Source organism: Haliaeetus leucocephalus, unplaced genomic scaffold (assembly GCF_000737465.1).
Source record: "Haliaeetus leucocephalus isolate CR32 unplaced genomic scaffold, Haliaeetus_leucocephalus-4.0 Scaffold166, whole genome shotgun sequence".
Lineage (NCBI taxonomy): Eukaryota > Metazoa > Chordata > Aves > Accipitriformes > Accipitridae > Haliaeetus > Haliaeetus leucocephalus.
In genome coordinates, this window is record NW_010972602.1 from 1,516,913 (window position 1) to 1,541,878 (window position 24,966).

The 24,966-nt window shown below is 35.7% G+C and overlaps 1 protein-coding gene across 4 annotated transcripts in view; it reads left to right on the top strand.

Moving 5' to 3' along the window:
- Window positions 1-24,966, top strand: part of CAMSAP2 (calmodulin regulated spectrin-associated protein family, member 2) — a 90,985-nt gene that overhangs the window by 58,968 nt on the left and 7,051 nt on the right. For 3 of the 4 annotated variants that reach the window (XM_010563422.1, XM_010563420.1, XM_010563421.1), the window contains 9 exons: window positions 768-907; window positions 11,092-11,185; window positions 12,267-12,360; window positions 16,431-16,501; window positions 17,013-17,082; window positions 17,920-20,131; window positions 21,219-21,355; window positions 21,921-22,141; window positions 23,196-23,268. In XM_010563422.1, coding sequence (XP_010561724.1) covers window positions 768-907; window positions 11,092-11,185; window positions 12,267-12,360; window positions 16,431-16,501; window positions 17,013-17,082; window positions 17,920-20,131; window positions 21,219-21,355; window positions 21,921-22,141; window positions 23,196-23,268 — 3,112 coding nt within the window. Of the gene's footprint in view, window positions 1-767; window positions 908-11,091; window positions 11,186-12,266; window positions 12,361-16,430; window positions 16,502-17,012; window positions 17,083-17,919; window positions 20,132-21,218; window positions 21,356-21,920; window positions 22,142-23,176; window positions 23,269-24,966 lie in introns of those variants that run through there. The other variant, XM_010563423.1, reaches the window with a different exon arrangement.

The window sequence follows — 24,966 nt, forward strand, 5'->3', positions numbered from 1 at the left end:
CCCCCCCTTTTTTTTTTTTGAAAGTTGTTATTGCTGCTTAATTTTCCAAGAAGCAGTCACAAAAAGAAAACAGGTGGTTAGCTGGGCGTAAATAGTATTCAGAGAATACTCTACAACTACACTAGTCTGTTCACTGCTACCACTGCTTTGTCTTTAAATAGCACTTTCAAACAGAGAGTAGTAATTCATATATCAGAGGCTTCAGATCCTTGTAAAATCTCATATCAAACATGTAAATCTACAAAAATAATACATAAGACTGAACTGATGCTGGTTTTTTTGGAAGGTTTGGGGTTAATAGCATTAAAATGTACTCTCAGATCCCTATGCAAAGACAAAGAACTAGTATGTGTGGAGAACTTTGTGAAAAAGCATATGTTTCTTGCTGCTATTGCTGATAGAAAATCTAGTTGAAAAAAATGTATATTAGTGATTAAAAATGGGGGTTTTTATATGGAAATAGCAGGAGTTAGAGCGTAACTTCCATTTTCACAAAAGGCAAAGCAGAAAAAAATAAACTTGTCAAAAGTGGAAAAACAAAATTCATGTTTAGGAAAATGTCTAAAGATATAAAACTGCAAAGAGAAAATGTAGAGTCGTCACTGCTTAAGTTTCTGAAATAGAAAAATAAAAGCCTTCTGGGGAGGGGGGCAGAGAATCAAATCTGAATTGGTCCAGAAAATGCTCCAGAATCCAGCAAAGCAAAGAGCACTTTTTTTGCAAATCTGTAACCAAATCTAATCTTTGCTTCTATTCTTCCTTTTTAGATATTTGTTTGAAAGAGACGATGTCTTTGGCTGACAGTCTGTATAATCTACAATTGATTCAAGAATTTTGTCAGGAATACCTTAACCAGTGTTGCCATTTCAGTCTTGAGGATATGCTCTACGCAGCTTCTTCAATAAAGGTAAAAATAAATAAAAATGCAAGCAGTGTCCACAGGACTGTTTTGCTAATGATATATTTAGCCTTTTTTTTGTCTGCTGCTATTTGAAAAATCAGTTTGCATCTCTTGTGGTATAGCATGCAACACAAATTTCAGTAGCATGTAAAACCACTTTCTTTTGGCAGTTACGTTGTTCTAGTAATTTCAAGTATTTTTTAAAAAGCACTTGTGAAAGTATTTATAAAATCTTTGATTTTATGCAAAACTATTTCACACTTTATCTTATTAATTATTAGTTAAAGCATGTAATCTGTGATAGTTCTGTTAAAAGGTAATAGTGATCTACATTAGCTTAAATTTTTTAAGGCTTTAACAAAATGACAAAATATTGAAGAGTTATTTATGGAATTATTACTCACCTTTCTTACTTGTTTCTGTGTACGCAATAATTTTGTGGGTATTAACTGTAAAGCTTTTTCACTTTTGTAAAAGTGCAAACTTCTGAGTTAATGTCATTGAAAAAATCTAATGGGTTTATGCCTGGAACACAAGCAGGAACGCAATTGCAACATATACAGTTCTTTTAATAAGCAATTAAGCGTTTTCGGTCATTCTAAGATTGTGCTCTTTTAGAAGGAGGAAAAAAAGGTTTTGCTTATTCTATCATTTTTTAAGCCGGTGTGGAAAGACAAGGAGTAATCAAGTTATTTCTTGGCTAACTGTAACTATAATTTTTCATTCTTGTGTTTCTCTAAGACTTTCTTCTATATAAAATGCTCTTCGTTTGTTTAAGATTCTTGTTGGCCTGCCTTTAGGGAATTAAATATTATTTTTATGGAGTCAGCATATCCATTGCAGATGGGATGTAATTGGTTTCTAAATATCTCAGTCATTTCACTGTTTTTTATGATCTTTATAGCAGTCTCACAAGCTGAGTCACAGAGGCCAGAGCCTGAATACAGCTTTGTTGTCTCCTTTAGGGTTGAACCCAATACTTTTCAAATAAGTAATGAGCTGCCAGGGTGAGTAAGGGCAGTAGGACTTAAGTCTAGACTACTTAGCTGTTGCTGTTTTATTTTGTGTATGCAAAGTTGTTTAGTGACTGCTTTCAGTCAGCTTTTGGTGGTTTTAAATTTCAGATACAGTAATGTACCTACATACTTGTAAAAAACCTGCTGCATTGCAGTCTCTCTTGTCTGTAGTTTCCCAACATACGGTCCTACAACCATATTCAATGATCTTGAGTGGGACTCCTTCACAGCATTTTGATTTTTTCTCTCTGCTTACAGATATATGTAAAAAATAAATAAATGGATTTTATTATTCTTCGGTTTCATTTGTGACAATTAATACCATTTTTTATAGGAATGGTTTGAATTATTTCTCAAGCCAGTATGCACTGTGAAGCTTCAATTTTAAAAAAAGTAACTATATTAAATATTTTGTCAATATCCCAATGCATCAGACTTTACACTTTTAAAATGCTACAGACTTAGTAATTTTGCTGTTTCTGAACACTGTTTTTAGAGAGGATTTAGAGTTCTTTCAAAGATTTAGAGTATTTCTAGAACTGAGCCCTTTTGTGATCATGTTTTTACAAGTTGCTGTGGTGTGGTTACTTATTTACATGTAAATGCTACAAAGACAGGCTGCCAAGTTTTTCTTCTAAAACTTGGCACAGAAACTTTGGCTAGTGCTATAAACGCTGTTTTTCCAGTGTTAAGAATTAATTTGCTTTCAAAATAAATTCACAGTTAAAGGAGCTCTTTCTTAGTTTTCCAGTGCATCTGATTAGAGTAAGTTTTAATAAATGTACATAGTCTCCAAAGAATTTTATTGTCACTTTGAAAAAACTTGTATTGTAAATGGATATTTTAAATATTACACATTGAATTAAACTGGTTAGTAGCAGTCACCATTATCTCAGTCTATAAAATTTATGTAGTATCAGGGTTTAGGATTTACAGAAGCATGTGTCTTTGTTTCAGGTGTCTGTTAATCAGCAAAAATTTCTATTTGTTTTCAGGGTGACTCATACTGCACAGTAGGTGGCACTATGCTTTTGATTAAAAGTCTGTGACATTCATAGTGCTGACAGAAAGAATAAAAAGAACCAAACTGCTGATATGTTGGAAAAAGCCTCAAGAAAAAAATTATGGCTGAGTTTTGGGAATGACAATACTGTGCCTTGTGTGGTCCTAGAAATTACGCTAAGTATCCTGACTTTGTGCTAGTTCTTGAGAAGGAAGGGAGCAGAGTCTCTTTCTTTTAAAGTGATCAAGCACGAAGTGCAATACCTTATATTCTTTACAAGGCACACTGCACTGTCCTGTTATGTTAAATCAAGGTAGGTTGTAGATAGTATACGATACAGAAAACTAGTGCAGAACTTGACCAAGGTGATTGTGCCTGCTTTTGGCTTTCCCATCAAAATGCACAGAAACAAGTTCAGATTAATTTAAAACTTCATTTAACAAGCATCCAGAGTCTTTGATATAGGCTCTCAGATTTTGCAGCAGATGAAACTGTGTTGGCTTAGTTCTGTTTTAGCACAGAGAAGAAATAGGCTTTGTCTGGTTTTCTAGACAGCTTTAATGTGTCATAATCAAATTAAGCAGAAAGTAAGTTTTGTTGGTCCTCACATGCCCATTTCTCCTCTTCTAAGAAAAATACATTTGTGAAGTTCTTCATAAGATGTTTACTAAGGCAGGGCTACTGCTGTTAAAGAAAAAAATACTTGAATACATTCCATGGATGCTTGAGGCACCACCAAGGGACCATACTGATTCCAGGTTGTTTTCCTTTGAGACAGGCCAACACAAGTAGAGAGAGATTACATAAAAATAAACACAATATTTTTTTAGTCCTCCCTGCATATTTAACAAGAGGAAAGAATAGAAAATCTTGGATCTCTCTTTATTTGTGTGGATTGCTTTTTTGCCCTGATTCTCCTTCTTCCCTTCTGCTGTAACCAGTTTTATTCTGAGACAGGTTTTGTTTTGGTTTGGTTTTTAATAATATCTTGTTCTTCACCTGTATCTGGGAAATTTTATAGAACTGCAAGAGCTGTTTTGTTGTGTCTTGACACACATGCGTTCTGCCTATCTAAAGAACAAGTTTGTAGAAATAGAAGGACTTGCATGAACTGCCATCACAGGAAGCACAAACCACCCTACAGAACAGTAAAGACTTTGTTATTGCTTTGGCCCAACAGTTGATTAGCACTACACTGTAATAGTATGTAGCATTTGTGGCTTGAATAAAAGTCTTATGGAATGTATAATTCCTGAAAGGATGTTATAAGGGACATGTATGGTCCCTGAATATGAAAGAAAAAATGCATCTCGCATGTTCCATTTCTCGTGTGAGATACATGTTGAAAGTATTTCTAAAAGAGAACCACATCTTCAGTTGTATTTGGTTATATTCTTGATATTTTTAGATCACTCTCTGCCAGTTTATTCTAGTAGGATCATAGGGTTCAGACCTAAGAACAAGTCATTTGTGAGGTTAACTATCAGAGGGTACTGACAGATGGCTTGAATCATTTGATGATTGCCATGATTTGAGAGCTCACATGGGAACTTGGCATTGAATCAACTGACACACAGTTAATTTTTGTCTCTTGTAAGTGTTTCTTTAACTGAGCCTTCAAAAATCTGTGGATTTTTTGGTTTGGTTTGTTTTTTTTAAATAGTGATCCTAAACTTGTGCTGCTCGTTTAATCTACGTGTATTGTTGTACGTTCCTTTTTCATTGATAGAGGATTGAGTCAGGGTGAGATGCAGATCACAACTGATATTAGAACACCTTTTATTAATTCAACTGCTATTATTAATAGAATGAATCCATTTTATTAATAAGAGAGAACTATTCACACAATGCATTCATTTGCTCGCACAGTTCACACACACCCTCACTCACTCAGTCATTTTTACTGGGTTGCAGGCCAACCCAGTGGTCTCCCAGAAGTAGGGGGTCATACTGGCCCACCGGTGGCTTTTGGGAAGGTGTCCAGAAAGTCTCTCAAGCGGTTCAGTTGTCTCTTTAGGTGTGTATATACATATAATCGTGTGCTTTTTGTCTGCATATAATAGCTACTGCCCTTGTAGGCGCGGTTAGGGTTATACAACCTGTTGTTGACGCTAGCAGGTGCTGATGGCCCTGTACAGATCTGGCTGAGTCCTGATATTCTGAGTGTGGGGGTTCTTGGGGATTCAACAGGGCCACAAGTCTCTGCAGCCTCTCGGTTCTTGGGAGACTTTAATGTGCTGCCCTTCAGCATGGATGCTTCCTCTCTTTGGCTGCTGTTTTCTGATAACCATAGAGTCTGTTCACCCAAACTCATGCAGAAGGCACATTTATTCCGAATGAAAGCTTTCTGAATGTGAAATGAAGCAAATCTGAGAGATGATTGCTGTCTCTTGTCTGTGAAGGGCATTCCTCTGACCTAAATGTGGGCCAGACTCTAAACTGTGCAGAATCACAACTAAGCACATGGAATAGGTAGCTTGCTTTTGCACTTAATTACTAACCAGAGCAGACAGAACAAACAATTGCACTATCAAAGGCCCAGTAGGCCAGATGGAGAGGCTGGTTCCAGAACTACTTTTTTTTTTTTTTTTTCCCCCCTGCTGAATTGAACAGGAAAATACAATACCTAAAGGATTGTTTTATACTAAAAATATTTATTGCACTTCAGCAGTTTTGAATACTCGCACTTTCTGATATAATGTTGATGGTGACTTTGCAAACAATGTAAGCAGAAGCTATAATCAGCACCATGCCCTCCGAGATGTGAAAAATAGTGTTCAAATATGTGGCATAGATAAATCCTGCAAATTAAGGGCTACACAATGTCCACACGTGTTATACAGCTTTCCCTCCAATCTCAATGAAAAAAACCACTGCCAATCAGGCTGCTAACCCAAATGTGAATTTACAATTCAAGTCCCTGTAAGCATGCGTATGGATTCCTTAAGGACCTGGGAGAGCAGCTGGCTGTGTTTGAGGTGGCAGTTAGGTATGTATGGTCAGAGTCAGTCCAGGGATTTGATTCCTATCTGGCTGGTTTAAAAGGATTTGGGATCAGGAATGAAAAGGAAGATTCAGCCAGGGAAAAGTTCAAGAGAAGATTTCTCTACTGAGGGGGACTAAATGTTCCTGACTCATTAAAGGGAAGCAGTGTGGTTTGCTTTCACTGATGTTAATTGGCCAGTTTTCTCACTTCTTTCTTCTGGTCTGAAACAAGGCATACTGGAGTTTTCAGTTTGAGTTGTCATGACATCTATTAACCTGTGGCAGGAGATACAGCAAACTGGTAGTGCGTGGATTATACACAGCGTTGTAATTTGGCCTTCTCCAGAGAGTTGGAAACAATCAATTTTTTTAATTCAATCTTTATGCATATATGTTGACACTTTTGTAACATATAAACTATGGATTTGCATTTGAGGTAACTTACTTTCCTGGCCTACTGAACAGAGATTTTAATGTGCCTTGTGATATGAATTTTACAGTGTATTTTTATGTTCATTTTGAGAAAATTCCTAAAAGCGTTTATGGCTGCTTTTGCGTTCAATTTTAGTGGATTCAAGCCTGATTACAAATTATGCGTATCATTTGTATATACGACCTTGTAGTTACTATTCTATAAATATGCAGATCTAAACCCTATAAATATTGGAAAGATATAATTCATTTTAAGTGGCAAGATCGGATGTACTATTTCTGTTAGCTAATTTGATTTAAAAATTAATAGTGATTTTGAAATTGTGGAGGGAGAATAGAGATATTAAAGAAAATTGGTTATCTTTTTTGTATAAAATTTTATAAAACAAGGTAGCTTGTGTCTCCCTTTGATACAGAAGCAAGTAATGACTTGAGATTTTATACTCAGAATATGGGAATTTTTTTTTTTCCAAAAGATTATCTTCCAAAATCTGTTAAACAGAAGGATTTTTATTGTATAGTACCAGAAGATGCAATAGATAAAATGTAACCAGTAGTACAGCTGGCTACATACAACTACTGAACAGTCTGCAGATATCAAATTGAAAAAAATAAATCAGAATGATTAGCAAATAAAAGCATCTGTGAAGCTGTAAGTCTGCCATCTGCTGTTCAGTGGTTTTGGGCCAGTCTGAGCTGCTCAGAGCTTAGTTATTTTTCAGTACTATTACAATTCGGTTATGCTTCTGAATATTTCTGTGTATAAGTGCATATGATAATCATGTGATGAAGTAATAGAACTTTTTTGGGCATAATCAAGGCAAAATCTGTGGAAATAATATCTACATTCTTTCTAGCCCTGGTTAGCAGGATTACTACAGACCCACAGTTAGTTTTTCCAAAAAATTAAGTTACTGGTCAACAGTATCCCCCTTTGATCATTATTATTAACATCCTTTTTTGACTAAAAATAACTTCTGATAAAATGTTGTTTCCATCATGATGCTTCACTGTCAAACTCTAAAGTAGCCTCAGTTCTAAGCAGGCTTTGCAGCCAAGAGTTTCATTTTTACTTCAGTAAATACTGCTTTGGTGATTTTGGAAAAATAATCTGTCTTACAGTAAGTAGTTCAGGACTGCATAGAAGATGTTCTCACAAGGAATATCTGAATCCTTCATAAAATAGTCACTATTAAACGCTGCATTTCAACATAAACATAAGAAATTGGAGTATTTAAATACAATATTATTTTAGATGGGAACAAAGCTATGATTAGAACATTTTACAATTCATTTTGGTAGTAAAAAAAATAGTTAAAAATGTAAATGTTTGAGATGAGGTAAGGGGAGGGGGAAATATTAAGAGGAAAATTGTAGAAATTGTAATATTTAGAAATTATGGCATTAAAAATCATATTTTGAGAAGTACATCTGATTTTTTTTCTTTATGTATGTTGCTTCCTAATCAAATCAGTGTGTGATACCAAAATGCTATGCTTAACGTTTTCTTTGAATGGAAAAGATTATGCTATGAACTCTTCCTCATTCAGTTCTGTTGTGCTGAATAAGCAGAGGTGGGGTTTTTCCTAGTCTGTTTATAGCTTGTATGTAACAACTATGGCAACATCTGGCTGATCCTTTCGCTATATACTGAAGTATATGAGCAGCTTTCAGTCTGAGTATCCCTTTGCTGGAGTAAAGGCTTTATCTACATTAGAAATATTTGGGGAAAAATAAATCTTAGTTGAAAATGTCAGGTATTTAAAATTGTATTTTAAGGTTTACTGATACAGAATTGAGGTTATCTCATTTCTTATTAAATATTTTTGTTGTAAATTTTTGTTTACTTTAAAAAGATATTCTTACCCCTAATGCCTGTGGTTTATTTCTGAAATCAAATGTTTTGTTTAGAATTTTTGTCAAGTGTTTGCCTGCACTCCAGGATTTGAGGTATGCATTTCTAAGGCAACAAAATTAATGCAACAATGGAATTTGACATTTGAGGGACTGAAAACATAGTGAAGCTGTCAAAAGAAGTCTTAAATGGAAGTCTTACATAGTCTGGATACAATTTTTAATTTGAGTACGTCCTCTGTGGGCATACACCAGGTGTGCTCAAACATACAGTTAAACATTGAATGTGAGCAATCTTGGTTATTTATGTAGTTATGCAGTGGAAAGTTAATGTGTCCATCACAGAATACAAAGTAGTTTTCTTCTCTTTCCTCCTGGATTACAAAAAGCTCCATCTTTCTGCTTAGGTTTTCTTCCTCTAGCTGGTGAATTGACAACAGAAGACTTACAGACTTTGCAGCCATATGTGCCTAATCAACCAGAGAATACTTAAATTGGACAAAGAAAAAGTTAAAATAGAAACCATTTACCACTGGTTTTATTTTCTCAGAATTTGTCCGATTTTTGTTAAAGAACTGTCAGCTATGTCATTTGCTGTATTCTTGTAACTCTGCAGTTTGTTGGCTAATATTTAATAGCCCTCATTCTTCTAAAATCCTTCAGAAAAGGAATAGCATATATGTTGATATGCAAGTCTCTTTCCTACATAGTTCTGTGAAATTGAATGAGTAAACTATTTGTAAGTTTAAACTAATTTTTAAAGACTGTGCGTTTATTTAAGGAGCCCAAATGCAATTCTTAATCTGCAGCAAGGTTTTCTTGGAGACAAAGGAAGGCCTTATTGCTAACAAAGGGCTGGAAATTAGAAAAATGCTCCATGCTCTGCTAATGAGAATGTTTCATGTGTACAAAGATTGCTCTATTAATATCTACAATAGCAAAGTCTATGCTGAAGATCATCTTAAATCATATAAAAAATGTAGAAGCTGACTCCATTCTAAAAAACAAAGTAACAGCTGTCCTTGATCAAACCAAAAGTCCACTTGGCACCGTATCCCGTTTCCTACAACAGTTTGGCAATGGCAGAAGCCAAAGCAAGTAGAGAAGACCAGGGCAAGCTGTGGGTTTTACTGTGAATATGTTTAAGAATTCTGTCCCATACCATGTAATGTTAAGTACTCAACTAATATCCTTTAACCAGACATTTTTCCTATCTTTGTGCAAAAGAAGGGAAAAAAAAAAAAAACAAACCAAACAAAATGAGGTAATTTTTTGCTTTTTTCCTAAATCACCTCTGATTTGTCTGTGTTACCACAAAACTCGGAAGAGGCATTGCTTTCTTTTGAAACTTTTCTAAAGCAAATAAATTCCCACTTTCCCTGAGAGACTATTTTTTCACGTAATTTCATTCTTGAAGAAAAATAAAAAGAGATAATGCCTGATAGTTTAGTGTAAAAATGCTAATTTTCTCAAGTACAGAAAGTTTTATAGGACCAAATATCAAGAAACCATTATTTTTTAAAAAGGGTCACATGGAAATATATTTCTGGGTTTCAACACTAGTTTATAAGTTGCAAATGCTCTTGATTTTGTTTATAAAAATTAAACCAATAAGTTTGTTAATTTATGTTTTCCCGTTTAAACTGTGTAAAATGTTAAATGAAAATAGCATAAAGTGGAGAAAATAAACCAGATATTTGAAATTATTCAGGGTTAATGACATGAAAAAAGTGACTAAGGACACTTTTGTAAGTATTGTTAGCTAGACATTTTTGGGTTTGCTTGCAGAAAGACTTTTTAAACAAACTGTTTTAAAAAGTTGTTTAATTACAGTTTCCCAATTTAATGCATAAGTAGAGGTTTGTATTGTTTACATTTTCAGACTTTGTAAGACACAAGTCTGGGCACATGGTTGAGCCAGCCCAGGCCTGGGTGCTTGTTGATCTCATCCAGGTGATATTTCTAGATGCGAAGTAGCACTGACCCATGTGGCTGTAGCAGCTTAGGACCCTGATCATTTGGCCTCTGAACTCTTCAGCCTCTACACTCAGCAAACGTCACCTTTTTGCACTCTTTATTATATACTCTTGCAGCAGAAACTGCTGCTGCTTCTTCTGCCTGTTTTTCACCTCTATTGATCTTTTTTGTTGCAGTTCATGTCATCAGTTGTTTCTTCCTTTTCACCAGTCTTTCCCCCTTGTGTTAAATCTGATGGCTCCCACACTTCTGTTTCATAGCTGTGTAATGGAAAAATACAGTAGGGAGGTATATCAGCAATGTATTAAGTGTGCATAAATCTTTGGAGCTAAAACCGTGTTCTAACCTGCATCAAACAAATGCTGCTGCTGGTTTTTGTTTTGCATTAAGGACTAGTAAATTTGGGTACATCTTCACAATTGTGGCAAAAAGCACATACTTGACACAAAAGCCTAAATCAGATTCAAAATTCCTACACTAAAACTAAGGGCTACCAGAGTTTTTCATGTTAAGCTCTGAAAATTTTATTGCCTAGCCTTGCAAAACTTCGCTACTTTTATGCAAATGGCTAATCTGTTTGACAGGCATCTTTTTCTACCTGTCCTGTACCTCTCTGCCCTGCCTGCAAGGCATCAGGCCTGAGCATATGCTTATTATGAAACATTTCAACCTGAACGGTTACAATCTGGTGAAGTTATGTGTATTGGATAGTTGGTGCTACAGATCAGTCTTACTGATCTCTTTTTCTAAGAAATTAGTAGAGAAGAGATTGTAAACTTGATGAAATGGAGAGGCATATCCCAAATGCCGCTTAATCTATTTTATTTGCAGGCTTGTGTTTTAATATAAATTTCTTCTTTTGGTTTTGGTTGGTTTGGTTTTTTTGTTTTGGTTTTTTTGGTTTTTTTGTTTCTTTTTTGTAGAGTAACTACATGGTGTTCATGGCAGAATTGTTCTGGTGGTTTGAAGTGGTGAAGCCATCATTTGTACAACCTCGAGTTGTTGTGCATCCCCAAGGTAATTTAATTATATTAAGGATTTGGTTTAGTATGTATGTGTACAGATTGCCATTGTGTTCACAAACACAGTGAATATTTTAGTTAACAAGATTTGGTGGTGTACAGCCCCCTTAAAGAAGGAGCAAAGTACTCCTTCCTCGTGTTAATCTTCATCTCATCTCATAAATGATAATTAGATTTTGTTGTCTATTACCAAAAAATCATTTAAATTGTTGTGGTACAATCACTTGCAAATTTTCCTCACCTAAGCAAGCCTAGAATCCATTTATGCCCATGTAGGGATAACAAACGTAATAAGGAGCCAAGAAGAGATTTTAGCCTGAAGAGTTTGTATTGCTGAGGAGAAGATACCAAGAGAAAGGAACATAAATCTGGGGAAAGTGGACAGATAGTTAATTGTAAAATTGCATTTTGTACCTGGGTGCAAAGGCACAGTCCTCCATCAGTAAATTCTCAAATTTAAAAATCCACCTCTTGGGTAGATCTTGAGATCTGTTAATGAGTACAGAGTCATGGTAACTTAAAGATTCGTACAGTAGTGCTGTGATTGTCTCTCCAAGAGCTGGGAAGAGATTTTCATTATGTGGCTTTTATACTTTTTTTTTTTTTCCACTTGTATGCTTTATAGCACATATAAATCTGATTTAAATCTTTTGAATATTGCTAACCAATTTAGGATATGACCAAAATACTATTTTCTAGCTAAAATGTCAGTTTGGGGATTTGGGGAAAAAAGTCTTTATCAGAAAAATGTCTTCCAGAAGAATAATATTTATTTTTGCTAAAAAGATTGCTTGCTTTTAATTTTGTGGCTCTTTTTCAGTTTTTTTTCTTTATTATTTCTTCTCTTGCCTTTTCTAGTAATATTTGTCATTCTCCATTCCCTTAATTAGTGTCAGTATGGGAGCTTTGGAGGAGGTAAAGCTGAAAGTGACTGGGTTTTAATCTAAATAATGGAACCAATGAAAATTCTTTAAATCTTTGGAAATCATTACTTCACATTATTTCAGATGCTTTTCTACTATGGGTTTTAACTGAATATTAAACTATCATAACTTGAGCTTTGTTCTTCCTGGCAGTTGAACCTGCAAAAGATTTACCTTCTGCTCACAGCTTGAATGCTAACAGAAGAAATTATGTGGATGGCCCATCTGGTTCTGACTTCATAGCCAGGTAATGTCAGGGAATCATAAGTACTGTTTCACAATTTTCTCCTTTCTATTCAAAATTAAACACAGTTTTTTATTTAGTTTTGTTGCCTTTTTGCAATGCACAAGGAATGAGTTACCAAATATAATCTGTAGAATTTTGTGGAAGATCCCATAGTTCAGCTATTTCCCTCACTGCCCCATTGCGTAGCAGGCAATGTGTTCATGTTTGCCACTTGGACAGTGTACTGTTGTCTTAGCAGTTTCCAAAACAACCCTTACCATTGAGCAGAAGTATGTTATATGGCCTCCTTGTCCTCTTCAGTTTCATGTGGGGCTGCTGGCCAAGTCTGCTCTGAAAGAGCTATTTTTCTGGAAATCACAACAAATTTTCCAAAAAATGGTAAGAAAAGTAAACTAAGATAACAGCAAGAAAACCACTGAGTGATGGTTTTAGTATTATCTGTTACTTAAGTACCATGAAGGTCAAATATGTAAAAATAAATACTTGCACTATGATGAACTTCCCAAGTCTTGTGAGCATCAAGAATGGAAAGCTAACTGCTTTATTAAATATGTTTTGCATTATTTCTATTTTTTGTAAATGATGTGAAACATTGGTATTACTGTTACAGATTTGGGAGCAATATAAAAACATCCTGTTTCCCTTGTGTTCTCCAATGACGTAGCTGATGATACGTTTGATTCAATTCTCAGGGCAGACCTTATCACTCTCTACAGCTACCTGAAAGGAGGTTGTAGCAAGGTGGGGGCTGGTCTCTTCTCACAAATAACAAGTGATAGGACAAGAGGAAACCACCTCAAGTTGCACCAGGGGAGGTTTAGATTGGATATTAGGAAAAATTCCTTTACCAAAAGGGTTGTCAAGCATTGGAACAGGCTGCCCAGGGAAGTGGTAGAGTCACCATCCCTGGAGGTATTTAAAAGACCTGTAGATGTGCCACTTAGGGATGTGGTTTGGTGGTGGACTTGGCAGTGCTAGGTTAATGGTTGAGCTTGATGATCTTAAAGGTCTTTTCCAACTTGAACGATTCTATGGTAAGAGGCAGAAATTGCATGTTAGGCCTTCTTTTTAACCTTTCTTTTCACAGGGTGAAGAAAGCCTTCCAGTGATCTGATCTGAACATAGTGGATGAGGGGTAGCATTGCATATAATTTGGGGGCAAAGGTTTATTGATTGTGTCTGAACTGACACAAAGGAGAAGGATAAAATTAGCATTTTAATCAGATGTTCGGCAAATTGTTGGTTGCCAACCTAGCTAATCCTTTTCTGTTGTTTTTAGATGGGGTTTGGGGGGGGGGATAGAGGAGTGTTTGGTTAGTTTCAGGGTTTGTTGTTTGTTGTGGGTTTTGGGTTTTTTTTACTGTTTGGAAATCTATGCTGACTTTAATCAGGGAGCAATATTTCTTAGTGTCATTAAATGCTGTGATTCCAAATCTCTTTTTCCTGTGTGTATCAGAAGTGTTTCCCGTGTAGACAATGAAGTTATTTTAGTGTAAACTGAGCATATAAGCCAGGAGAACAAGAAACAGTAGTTTTGAACGTAGCTTTTGGAACAGGGCTTCCCAAGACCATTTGCACCTTGCAAAGCCACTGCAAGCAGTCCAACAAAGGGCTTGTAACTATGACTGTCCTACAGAACAAAGAAAGGTTTGCAATAAAAATCGCTATTTGTACGTGGCTTCCAACCTGATGTCCCCCTTTTAGAGCCCTTCATGAACAAAACTTCAGTGACTTATGTTTTAGTAGTTCTACGAAGATAGTAAATCATGTCAGTTACACTTAAAAACAAATGAAACTAAAGAAACAGTTCTGTGCCATACTTATTCTTGTGCTGTAGTGTTCATTGTGGAGAAGACTTTCTTTAAATGTAAATAAAGTTAGTAGATGAATACTAGACAGCAAGACCAGAGAAGTCTATCTGTAGCCTTGACTGTGTGGGAAAAAAAAAATCCCCACAGCTGAAGCCATTAACCATGCATTTATCCCTGCTCTGACAAATTCTGTCAGTAACATAGCATCTTTTTCATCCAAATAAATCTATGTTTTCTCTAAATGTTTACATTCTGTCTGTGCAGATGGTTTTGGCCTCTAAACTGGAGAGGACTGACTGGAAGTTTTACAATAAGCATCTGAATCAACTTAATAAACACTTACAAAAGCCTTTATGTTTCTTAGTGCTATTACCATTCCAGATTTAACCGTCAAGTCTGTAAGTTGCCACCACTGTGTTTTATAATACTGCTAATGTTTCCTGAGACATGTTCAGATATACAGTAAAGATCATTGTGAAGCCCTTATGGGTGGTGAGTTGCATATTGTACTAGCTCATCACAACACTGTTTTAGTGTCTCTACAAGTGGTGGATATGGTTTTGTGTTGAGTAATAGAAAGAGCCACATCTTTCCTCATAAGCCAGTGTACTTCATCTGACTTGATGATACTTCACTCATTGTAGGACAGAGGAGGGACCTAAGAAGGTATTTCAGATGGTAGGAATCTAACGCCCAGGCTGCAGGTTCTCTGGCAGAGCAGACCTGACTGCAGGATGTTGTGGTCCTGGCCTTCCTCCTTGTCCCAACTGCACGTGCCTGCCCATTGAGTGTTTGACATTGTCATTTTAGTGCACAAAGACAGAAAAAACTAACCCAGTTGGAAAAAATGAATGTTTTTCTGTTGGCTTAGCTTGTTGCAATGACTCAGAGGATCGGATGGAGAGCCAGATCCAGCACAGAGGAGGGAGTGGGACTGTGGCGACAAGCACTTATGATGTCTGTGGTTGCCATGGAAACACAGTCACAGTGCCAAAATCAGTCTTTTCTTGAGGGAAAATGAAATGTATGGATTTTCTTTGTGGTCGCAAATTTTCACAGGCTGCTGGATGAAATTTTGAAAGCATGCTTTTCTTTTAAGATAACTTATAGACATTATATCTATGATTTTTAAACTTTCATAGAAATCTCAAATGCTACTTAAAACAGGTATGTAGCTAGTGTGTAGTGTTATTAACACAAAAAATCAGGAATTTATGAGAACCTATTTTGAATAGTATATATTTATGAAAGACGTTTTTGTAGATTGTAAAACAACAATATTTTTCTTAAATTGATGTGAATATCCTACCCACAAATATAATTTAGAAACATTTCTAAAGCATACTGTATATAAACTATAATAGCACTAAACAAATATTTTGAAAATTACTGAGTAAAAAAAAAGAGAGTTTGGGAGTGTCCTCTTCAACTCAGTGAACAAAATTCAAAGCATGAAAAGATTTAATCCAATGTGTTTTTTAAGTCTGGCTTCTTTATAAGTGTTTTACATAAATATGCATGTGTCTGTGCATGTGTCTTTGTTCTGATCCTGAAGAAGCACCTTGATCAAAACACTGTATTATGTTAATCCTATTCTGGATTAACGCAGCTAGTCTATTACAGACCTTCTCTATGAACCAAAAAAAGTATCTGTTGTAAGTAGAAACAGAGGAAATCTTTGTCATTACTGTTTCAGTAGTGAATATATTTTTTTGTATTTATAAAGTCATGTCTATCAAAATCTCCTTTATCCACTTCTAGTGCATATTGCAGTCCAGACACAAAGTAGGAGTTTCAGACTAAGCAACTGAAAAGAGAGATGCATGAGAAGTATGTGATAGTAGCTGTAGTCACTCAGTTTTGAGGCCAGTAGGAACTGCCTCATTTTGTTCATGTTTATGTTTGGGTTTTTTGCTAAAATCAAACTTAAAAATGAGAACCTTCTAATAATGGTATTTACATGAACTAAATTGGGAGACAAGTATGTTAACAAAACTAATGCCACTCTGTGGCCTTTTGTGTAGGAGAAATACCTTTTTGACATTTTGGTCTATTGAATTAGGTCCAGTTAAAGACAATAACACTGTTCTCTTTTTAGTTAATAAATTAATATTTCAATGAGAGAATTACACCTCATTTTCTTCCCTGGCACAAAAAATAAACCTGTTTTTTTGTTGGCCCAGGACATGAAGTCTGGTTGCCCTTTTGTAATGTGGCTTTTGATGTATTACTTTTAAGTTAATGTCTCTTGCTTTATAGATTGGAAAGTCCAACTTATACACCATCTCACCAACTCCATACACCCCAGCAGTCTTATTCATCTGTTCCAGGTAACAATTTATGAATGAGTGCAAGAGGCAATGAGACAAGGTGTCATCTTCTGAGTAAATTGCTATCTTGCTTGTATTTATTCAAAGACTATTTATGCAGAAATTACTGGGAGAGCTTTCATGAAAGGCTAATGAATGAGTTCTATGATCTATAAAATGTACAAATGGGAAGTTTGTGTTTGTACCTTTTGTGTCTATTTTTTTAATTTTACTTCTGTTTTGATTATGTGGAATATGGCTTACAACAAGTATTTGTATGTAGTATATTTTAGTAGTATTTGTAGTATATTTTACTGAGTAGTAAATTCTTCAAGGGATGAGGGGTATAATACATATTCAGGATTCAATTGACTCAGTTGCCCTACTTGTATTCTCAATATAAAACCACTTTTTTTTTGCCATTGCAGTGTTATAAGTAGTGAAGCAAAATAATTTGTTAAAGCAACAGAAAGTGATTTCAAAAATCATTTCTCATAACAGTTACCTTGGGTTATATTTTAATTTCACTTAGGAGTCATCAGGCGGTCCACATCAATGTCTTATGTAGATGGGTATGTAGGGACATGGCCCAAAGAAAAAAGGTAAGTAGGCTTACCGTATGAATTGGTTAAAAAAATTATTATTTATCGGTCATAAATAGTAATAAATGCTCCATTGTAGTTTGGATTTTCAGAATCCTGTAATAAGAGTTCTTGTAAGCAACTTGTAAGAGTAGAAAGAGAAAACTGTATCATGGATTAAGAACTCAGTAATAGGAAACAAACTTCAGAAATAAATCATCTATTCTTTACATTGAAATGAGGTATATGTGAGAGATTTGAATTGCTGGTATTAAATATGTTCACATTTACTCATCACAGTCAACTAAAAGTGGTAAGAGTAACATAGCTAATGAGCTCAGTAGTATTTAAACTTGTATTACTTTGTGGATAGTAAGGACAATCAGGCTGAATGTTTTGTTTTGCAGTTAGACTGGTCATAAACTTTTAATCTGTAAGGTGTAAACTAAAGTTAAAATGGTAAGAGTTATAGTGGTGGGTTATTCAGTAAGTAAAAATTTTGTCTCTCTTCACACCTTCCTTCTGATCTATTATGGCAATTGCTATGTTCCTAAAATGCCTATAATTTATTCCAAAGTAATAAAAAGCATTGGCTATCTGTGAAGAAAATGTTGTTACATTATATTTTATTGTGCATTTCTATTTATTACATTTATATCTGTTTATTAAATATATAAATATATGTATTTGTATTATATTATATTGTATTGTATTATATTGTATTTGAAGCTAGGCAAAATGCAGTACACCTAACAGTGCCTTTAATACTACAGTCTTAAAATAATTTTAAAACGGAATGTGGATACTTCATTTCTATTAATCATGAGTTGTTACTTCCTTTATTCTCATTTCTATTAGGTCATCATTACATGGAGTTTCATTTGACATTTCTTTTGACAAAGAAAAAAGTATTCCAGTAACTACTCCAAACAGAGGAATGACTAGATCTGTGAGCAATGAAGGCCTTACACTAAACATCAACCGCATGCCGAAACATATTAGAAAAAATCTGTCCTTCAAACCAGTAAATGGAGAAGAGGAAAATCAAGATATTGAAGAGGAAAAGGACATGATAGCTCATAAAGACACAAAGGCCAATCAGCCTCTCAACACAAATAAAAAAAATGCCAATGGGAGCAGCTGCCACAGGTTTCCAAATGGAGCTTTGCAAAACAGGGCAGTTCTGGATGATTTTGGCAATCAGATTGAGACACCAAGCATTGAAGAGGCTTTGCAGATAATTCATGACACTGAAAAATCTCCCAGAGTTATCCAACCAGACCAAATTACAAATGGGTTCTTTCTTCACAATCAGGAAATGAGCATCTTGAATTCAAACATTAAACCAAATCAGTCTACCCCTGATATAATTACAGACACAAAAGGTGCTCTGAGTCCTGTGACTGACAATACAGAAGTAGATACTGGAATACATGTCCCTTCAGAAGATATTCCAGAGACGATGGATGAGGATTCTTCTTTGAGAGATTATACTGTAAGCATGGACTCTGACATGGAAGAACCATCTAAATTTCTCCAGGATTATGACGTGCGAGCTAGCAATCACAGAGATCAATTAAGTCCCTGTCCCAGCTCAGTAAGTACTAAATCACAGGCAGGCAGCAGTGCTTCTTCAAGTTCAGGGGTTAAAATGACTAGCTTTGCAGAGCAGAAATTCAGGAAGTTAAATCACACGGATAGTAGAAGCAGTGGGAGCAGTTCTCAGAAAACCACACCAGAAGGTTCTGAGTTGAACATCCCTCATGTGGTTGCTTGGACTCATATTCCTGAGGAAGCATCTGTTCCTCAAGGAAGAGACACTACACAGTTACTGGCTTCTGAAATGGTACATCTTAGGATGAAACTAGAGGAAAAGAGGCGAGCCATTGAAGCACAGAAGAAGAAAGTTGAAGCTGCATTCACAAAGCAGCGGCAGAAAATGGGAAGAACAGCATTTCTTAATGTTGTGAAAAAGAAAGGTGATGGAGTATCACCTCTCCGAGAAGAAGCAGCAGGGGCTGAAGATGAGAAGGTATTCACTGACAGTAATCAGTTGAAAGAAAAAGAAACTCAAAAATCAGATGAACAAACTAGTAAGACTTCAGAATTAATAAAAGAAAACCCTGAAAATTCTCATAGCAAATGGTTAAAATCTCCTGCTACTCCTATGGATGCTGAAAAGCAATGGAATTTAACAAGCCCCTCAGAAGAAAATTTTAATGAAGGAGATATCTTAGAATATACAAAATCTATTGAAAAACTAAACTCTTCCCTACACTTTCTACAACAAGAAATGCAACGTCTATCCCTTCAACAGGAGATGTTGATGCAGATGAGAGAGCACCAGGCTTGGGTTATTTCTCCTCCTCAGCCTTCTCCTCAGAAGCAGATTCGGGACTTTAAGTCTTCATCAAGGCAAATGGGAACTCCATCTCCTGTTGCACCTTTCTCACAGGAATCTCCTCGCTCTACACATCAATCTCCACAGTCTTCCAACAGGAAGAATGCCTCTTTTCACATTAAAATGCAAAGGACTCCTAGGCCAAATGAACTGAAAATAACACCTCTAAATCGTACCTTGACTGCCCCACGGTCTGTGGATAGTCTTCCCCGTTTGAGGAGGTTTTCTCCAAGTCAGGTTCCCATTCAGACTAGATCATTTGTTTGCTTTGGAGATGATGGTGAACACATAGGTGAACCTCAGTTAAGGGGAAATCTTTTGAAGGAAGTCAAGCCCACAGAAGAGGTAGCAAAAGAAGAAGGACCAAAACTGCTGAAACAGTGTGAACAGAAGTTGGAGGAAAAGGAGATTAAGCCTATTGAATCTAATGTTTCTGAAGTATTAGCTCAGCCTATTACAGAAACTGTCTGCGTCACCCCAAATGAAGATCAGCTAAGCCAACCGATTTTGCCAACACCAGCTCCCAAAACAGCTAACCTAATTGAAGTTTCCTTATCAGATTTGAAGCCACCAGAAAAAAATGAAGTATCTGTTGAGAAATATGAAGGTGAGAGTGATAGAGAACAATTTGAGGATGACCAGAAAGTGTGTTGTGGATTCTTTTTTAAGGTAAGAGAACTAGTGGATGTGTAAGTCTGCTATTAAGCTTCCTTTGAAAGGGAACTTCTTACTTCAGATATGGATTTCATTGATGACTTTCCATTGAAGTCAAAACAGATGGTCCTGCAACTCTAAGTGTACAAGCATATCTTTTACATTTGATGATTAATTTGGCATCGTAAGAGTGGTGAGATTGAACCATACTGTGGTTCTGAGCATGCCAGAGGATCCCTTTCCATTCATAGGTGTGGGAGAGTGCTTGGAGTTTTGGGTGAGGAAGATGCATGCTGAAAGTAGATTTATTTTTAACATAAGCTGTGGTGACCTTAATTAAACATGCTCACATCTCACCCTTACTTCCCCATCCCACCTCCAAATCTAACAAAAAGTTTTTGAAGTACTTAAGAGCCTGCATTTTTTAAAATGTTGAATGTCTCTGAGTTGCACTTTGGAGAAGGTGCTAAGGAATTATAGTCTTCCAAGACTCCCTTTTGAAGTTGGTATTTCAGAGCACTCCCTGTTGTCTTATTAATGAGTTATATTCAGAGAGGCTTTTAACTATAATGTGCATTGTAAGAGAGCAATCTAGACACTGAAAGCCATCAAGATTTTGAATTTCCATCTAAGAATACCCCAAAATCTTGTATCACATATCTGAAACGTACCTTGCTTGTCTGGAAGCATTCCTCAGTTCTAACAAAACATCTGGCTTGATCAGAAGTTATGCTGCATAGTTATTGCTTTTTGTGCTAAATTACCATTATCTCCATACACATGGAGTCTTCCAAAGCTGAATACAGAAGTTTATGCAGTGTGGGATCTGACTCTAAACTAAAATATTTCACTTCGCAAGTTTACTTATATCAGTTTTGAATTTTATGTTTGACTTAAGAAGGAAAAATTCCATTATGAAGTTTTTTAGTAGTCTTAAGAAAAACCTTTTAAAATAAACTTATTTCAAATACTGTAAAAGCATGTTAGGATATTGCAACCCAGTGTACAGAATTAATTGTCTAATGACTTGGCAAAATCAGTTGCTGAATTTAGAGATCTTAATATTTTTGGGTCCTTTTCCTTCAAATGCTGTTGCTGCTAGGATGATCAAAAGGCAGAAAATGATATGGCAATGAAACGAGCAGCATTATTGGAGAAGCGTTTGAGAAGGGAAAGAGAGACTCTGCTTCGAAAGCAGCAGCTGGAAGCAGAACTAGAACATAAGAAAGAAGAGACAAGGTAAAACTACATGTCCCGATCCAAATGATCAGTAACAGTGAACGTAAAAATGTCTGGTTTAGTTAAAAGTGTAACTTCCATGTCAAAAAGCTGCATTTTAATATCTAAGATATTTAATCCTAGAGCCAGATGTGCTGAGGAGCCCAGCTGAAGACACATGCCAGCTGGTCCTGCAAAATAAGCAGGTGTCATCAGTCTGTAGCTCAGACTCAACATACAAGCCCTGCTCGCTTGAGTGAAGCTCCTCAGAGCACTAGCCCACCCTGCACTTTATATTCTGACGGAGAGGGTATCACTTTGGGCTTCTTTCTGCACAAAGACACAATGGTCGCTCAGTTACAGCAGTCAAGCTAATAATCATGGTTTTGATTTACTAGTAACAGTATCCCAAAAAGTTTAAACTGTCTGAAAATTGTAAAAAAATCAAGTTCCTCTTACTGATGTCTGAGAACTTTAAAGTTCCAAAGATCTGATGCCTGTGTTGTCCTCACTGTGCTAGCTAAAACCGTTAATTTGGAAAGTTTCTGCTGCTGAATTTATTTGATTTTTTATTTTTTTTTTTTAGACGCAAAACAGAAGAAGAACGTCAGAAGAAGGAGGATGAACGAGCACGGCGAGAATTTATTAAGCAGGAATATATGAGAAGGAAACAGCTAAAGCTTATGGAAGAAATGGATACTGTCATAAAGCCACGTTCCCTCTCAATCAAACAAAAAAAGCCACGTCCAAAATCTATTCATAGAGATCATATTGAATCACCTAAGACACCAATCAAAGGTCCACCAGGTAACAGATGTTCTTGTGGAAAAAAGAGTCTGTTCATGCTAAAACACCAGCTTGTTTTTTGGTACTAACAGCACATTAGTGTCTTGTGCTAAATTAAAGCTGCCTGTGACCAAACTGGAAAGCAAAATTTGCCAATAGAAATGAAAAGATGAATGTGACTTACCTGCTATGCGTGCATGCATATATCAACAAACAAAAAGGTTAACTGTATGAAAACCCAGTGGAAGCACCAACGTGTGTTGCAGGTTTCATACATGCCCGTGTATTCTTCACTAATCTCTTCTTGCATCTGTAGAGCTAAGAATGAATAAGTTGGGAGATAAGAGATTGATAAATAAAATGGTGATTGTAAGGTAGGAGTAGTTAAACTCCCGCTTAATATAGACAAAATTAAAATTAAAAAGTTACTTTGCTATTTCATGTTTTTTTCTATTTCACTCACCTACTGCATGTATAGTTATGAACATAGCAACACTAATCATGTGGAACAATTTAGTATTCTTTTAGATATCACATAACTGCAGCAATGATTGGAAGATGTATTGCCAATTTACAATTAGAAAAAAGTAACCAGACTGCTCAGTGATCCTTTTTGTTACAGCATCATATAGCCTTGTTATTCTGCAGCATTTTCTCTAGCTGCTTCCCTCCATCTTCCAGTGCAATTTAAAGTATTCCCTTAACACCTTCCAAGAAACCATCCCAAGCTTTAAATTAAGTCTCTTAAGCTCTCTTTCATGAAGACTTATTAACTTTGATTGCATTCTTTGATTTGCATAGTGCCAATATTCCCATGTCCATGCTTCACCTTAATGCTTTCTGAGACTATCCCAAGTAGCTGCAAATGGCTAGGTGTCAGCAAGCTTTTAGATGAAGTGCACCACATATGCATGCAGGTATATTATGTATGGGTGTAAGACTCTCGTATATAAAAGCTCTTACTGACTTTCTGATGCTGGTGTTGGGTCTAATGAACAGACTCTACTACTTGCATAGGTTTATAAGCCTTAACTTTGTTTTTGTCCAGGTTCACAGCTTTATCGTGTTTTTTCAGTATCTAGTCTTTCATTGGCATCGCTGAATACAGGGGACAATGAGAGTGTGCAGTCAGGCAAGAGAACACCAAGGTAAAGCTAAAATAACCATTTCATTTAATAAAAATTGATAATCAGCTATGTAAACTAGTATGAATTTTAAAGAGGCCATGTATATATTGCTTACTCCAAGAATGGGTAAGTTTTCCTGATAGGAGACATTGATAGTTTCCACTGTCAGGCATTAGGGAACCAAGCCATGATCATTTGTTTCACAAATTTTACCAAGTAAACCAGCTGGGCAGCTGTAAATGAGGTCAAAACAAAATGCTATTCACACAGCCTCTTTAATTCATCTGCTTGTATTTAAGTCTCAGCTTGTGGGTATTTTATTGAACTTGTGTGCTACATGCAGCTACGTAGCTTCTTTTCTTTTTTTTAACATAGAAGCTTATTTTCTGGGGTTTTTTCCCCTTAGCAGTTGTACAGGGAAGTATTAAATGTTCAGTAGGACTTCAGCCTTCTCCAAACACCAGAATTTATTTTGCATTAAAAATCACCTGAAAACGAAATAAAAAGAGATAAAAATAACAGAAGATTCTTAATTTTATATACAAAATCTATATTCTAATTCAGAGGAAAATTATTATTCCTGTGTAACTACTTAATTATATTCATAGAAATACTTTTTTTTTTAATAGAAAAGAAATAGGGAAGAAAGGCAAACTAGGAAAAGGGGTTTGATAAGGAGTACTACATGTTACGATATCATGTGTCATGTTTTCTTGGCCACTATGCATTACTCATCAACTCTGACATTCCTGCAGCTGGTTTCAGTTGACTTTTCAATTTTCTTGATGTCTTGAGAACTGACTTTCTGGTTATTACATAAGAAGCTTTAATAACATGATCCGAGTATCCTAACATCTCTTGTCATCTCTTAAAAATGATCAGTTTTAATGAGAGAGGGATTTCTTCCAGCTATATTAGCTATTAGAAAAGGCTTGATGCAGCTTATCTACCCAGACTTTGCAGGAGATGACACCTATCTATGTAGTTTTAGTTGTACCATGCTGTACTATGCTTGTAACGAACAGTACATCTTCCTCTGGCTTTGGATTTGATTTAGAGGGTTGAGACTTTTAAAATATAAAATTCAGTACAAACTGCTGAAAATAAGAGTTGAAAGAATTTTCAGTATCCTTCCAGACCCATACTTTCACCTTTTCCTCGCATCAGAATTGTCTTTTGATGATCACACTGAGTGAATTTCAGTGATAACTGTGAGCTCTCCTTTGTGCAGGTGCTAATCACAAAAGGTGTAGGATGTATTATAAATTGAATTTTCATCTATTGCTGATTTTATTGGAAGTTAGCATGCAGATAAATGTTATTATAATACCACTTTTTTCCTTATTCTCTGCTAGCAGGGCCTTTCTTCTCACTTAGAAAAGCTTTCATTCCAGGCTGAAAATTGCAGTAGCCACAACCAAAAAAAGTTTAAATATCTTGTAATAATTTAAGAAAACATGACAATCTTGCTTAGACCTTTAAATGCAAAACTATTCATGTTTTGAGTGCACACACAGCCTGAGGAATTACAGCATCAGAATTACTGCTTGTGAAAACAAAAATTAGAAAGGAAATTGTTTTGCTGTCTTAAATAGAGCAGTTCTTGCTGCCAGTTGTTGTAATGATAAGTGTAAATGAACTAATGTCTTACTTCACATTCATCATTCTATCAAGAACTGGTTTGTTTGCTACATGACATAACATTGTTTTGCTAGTACC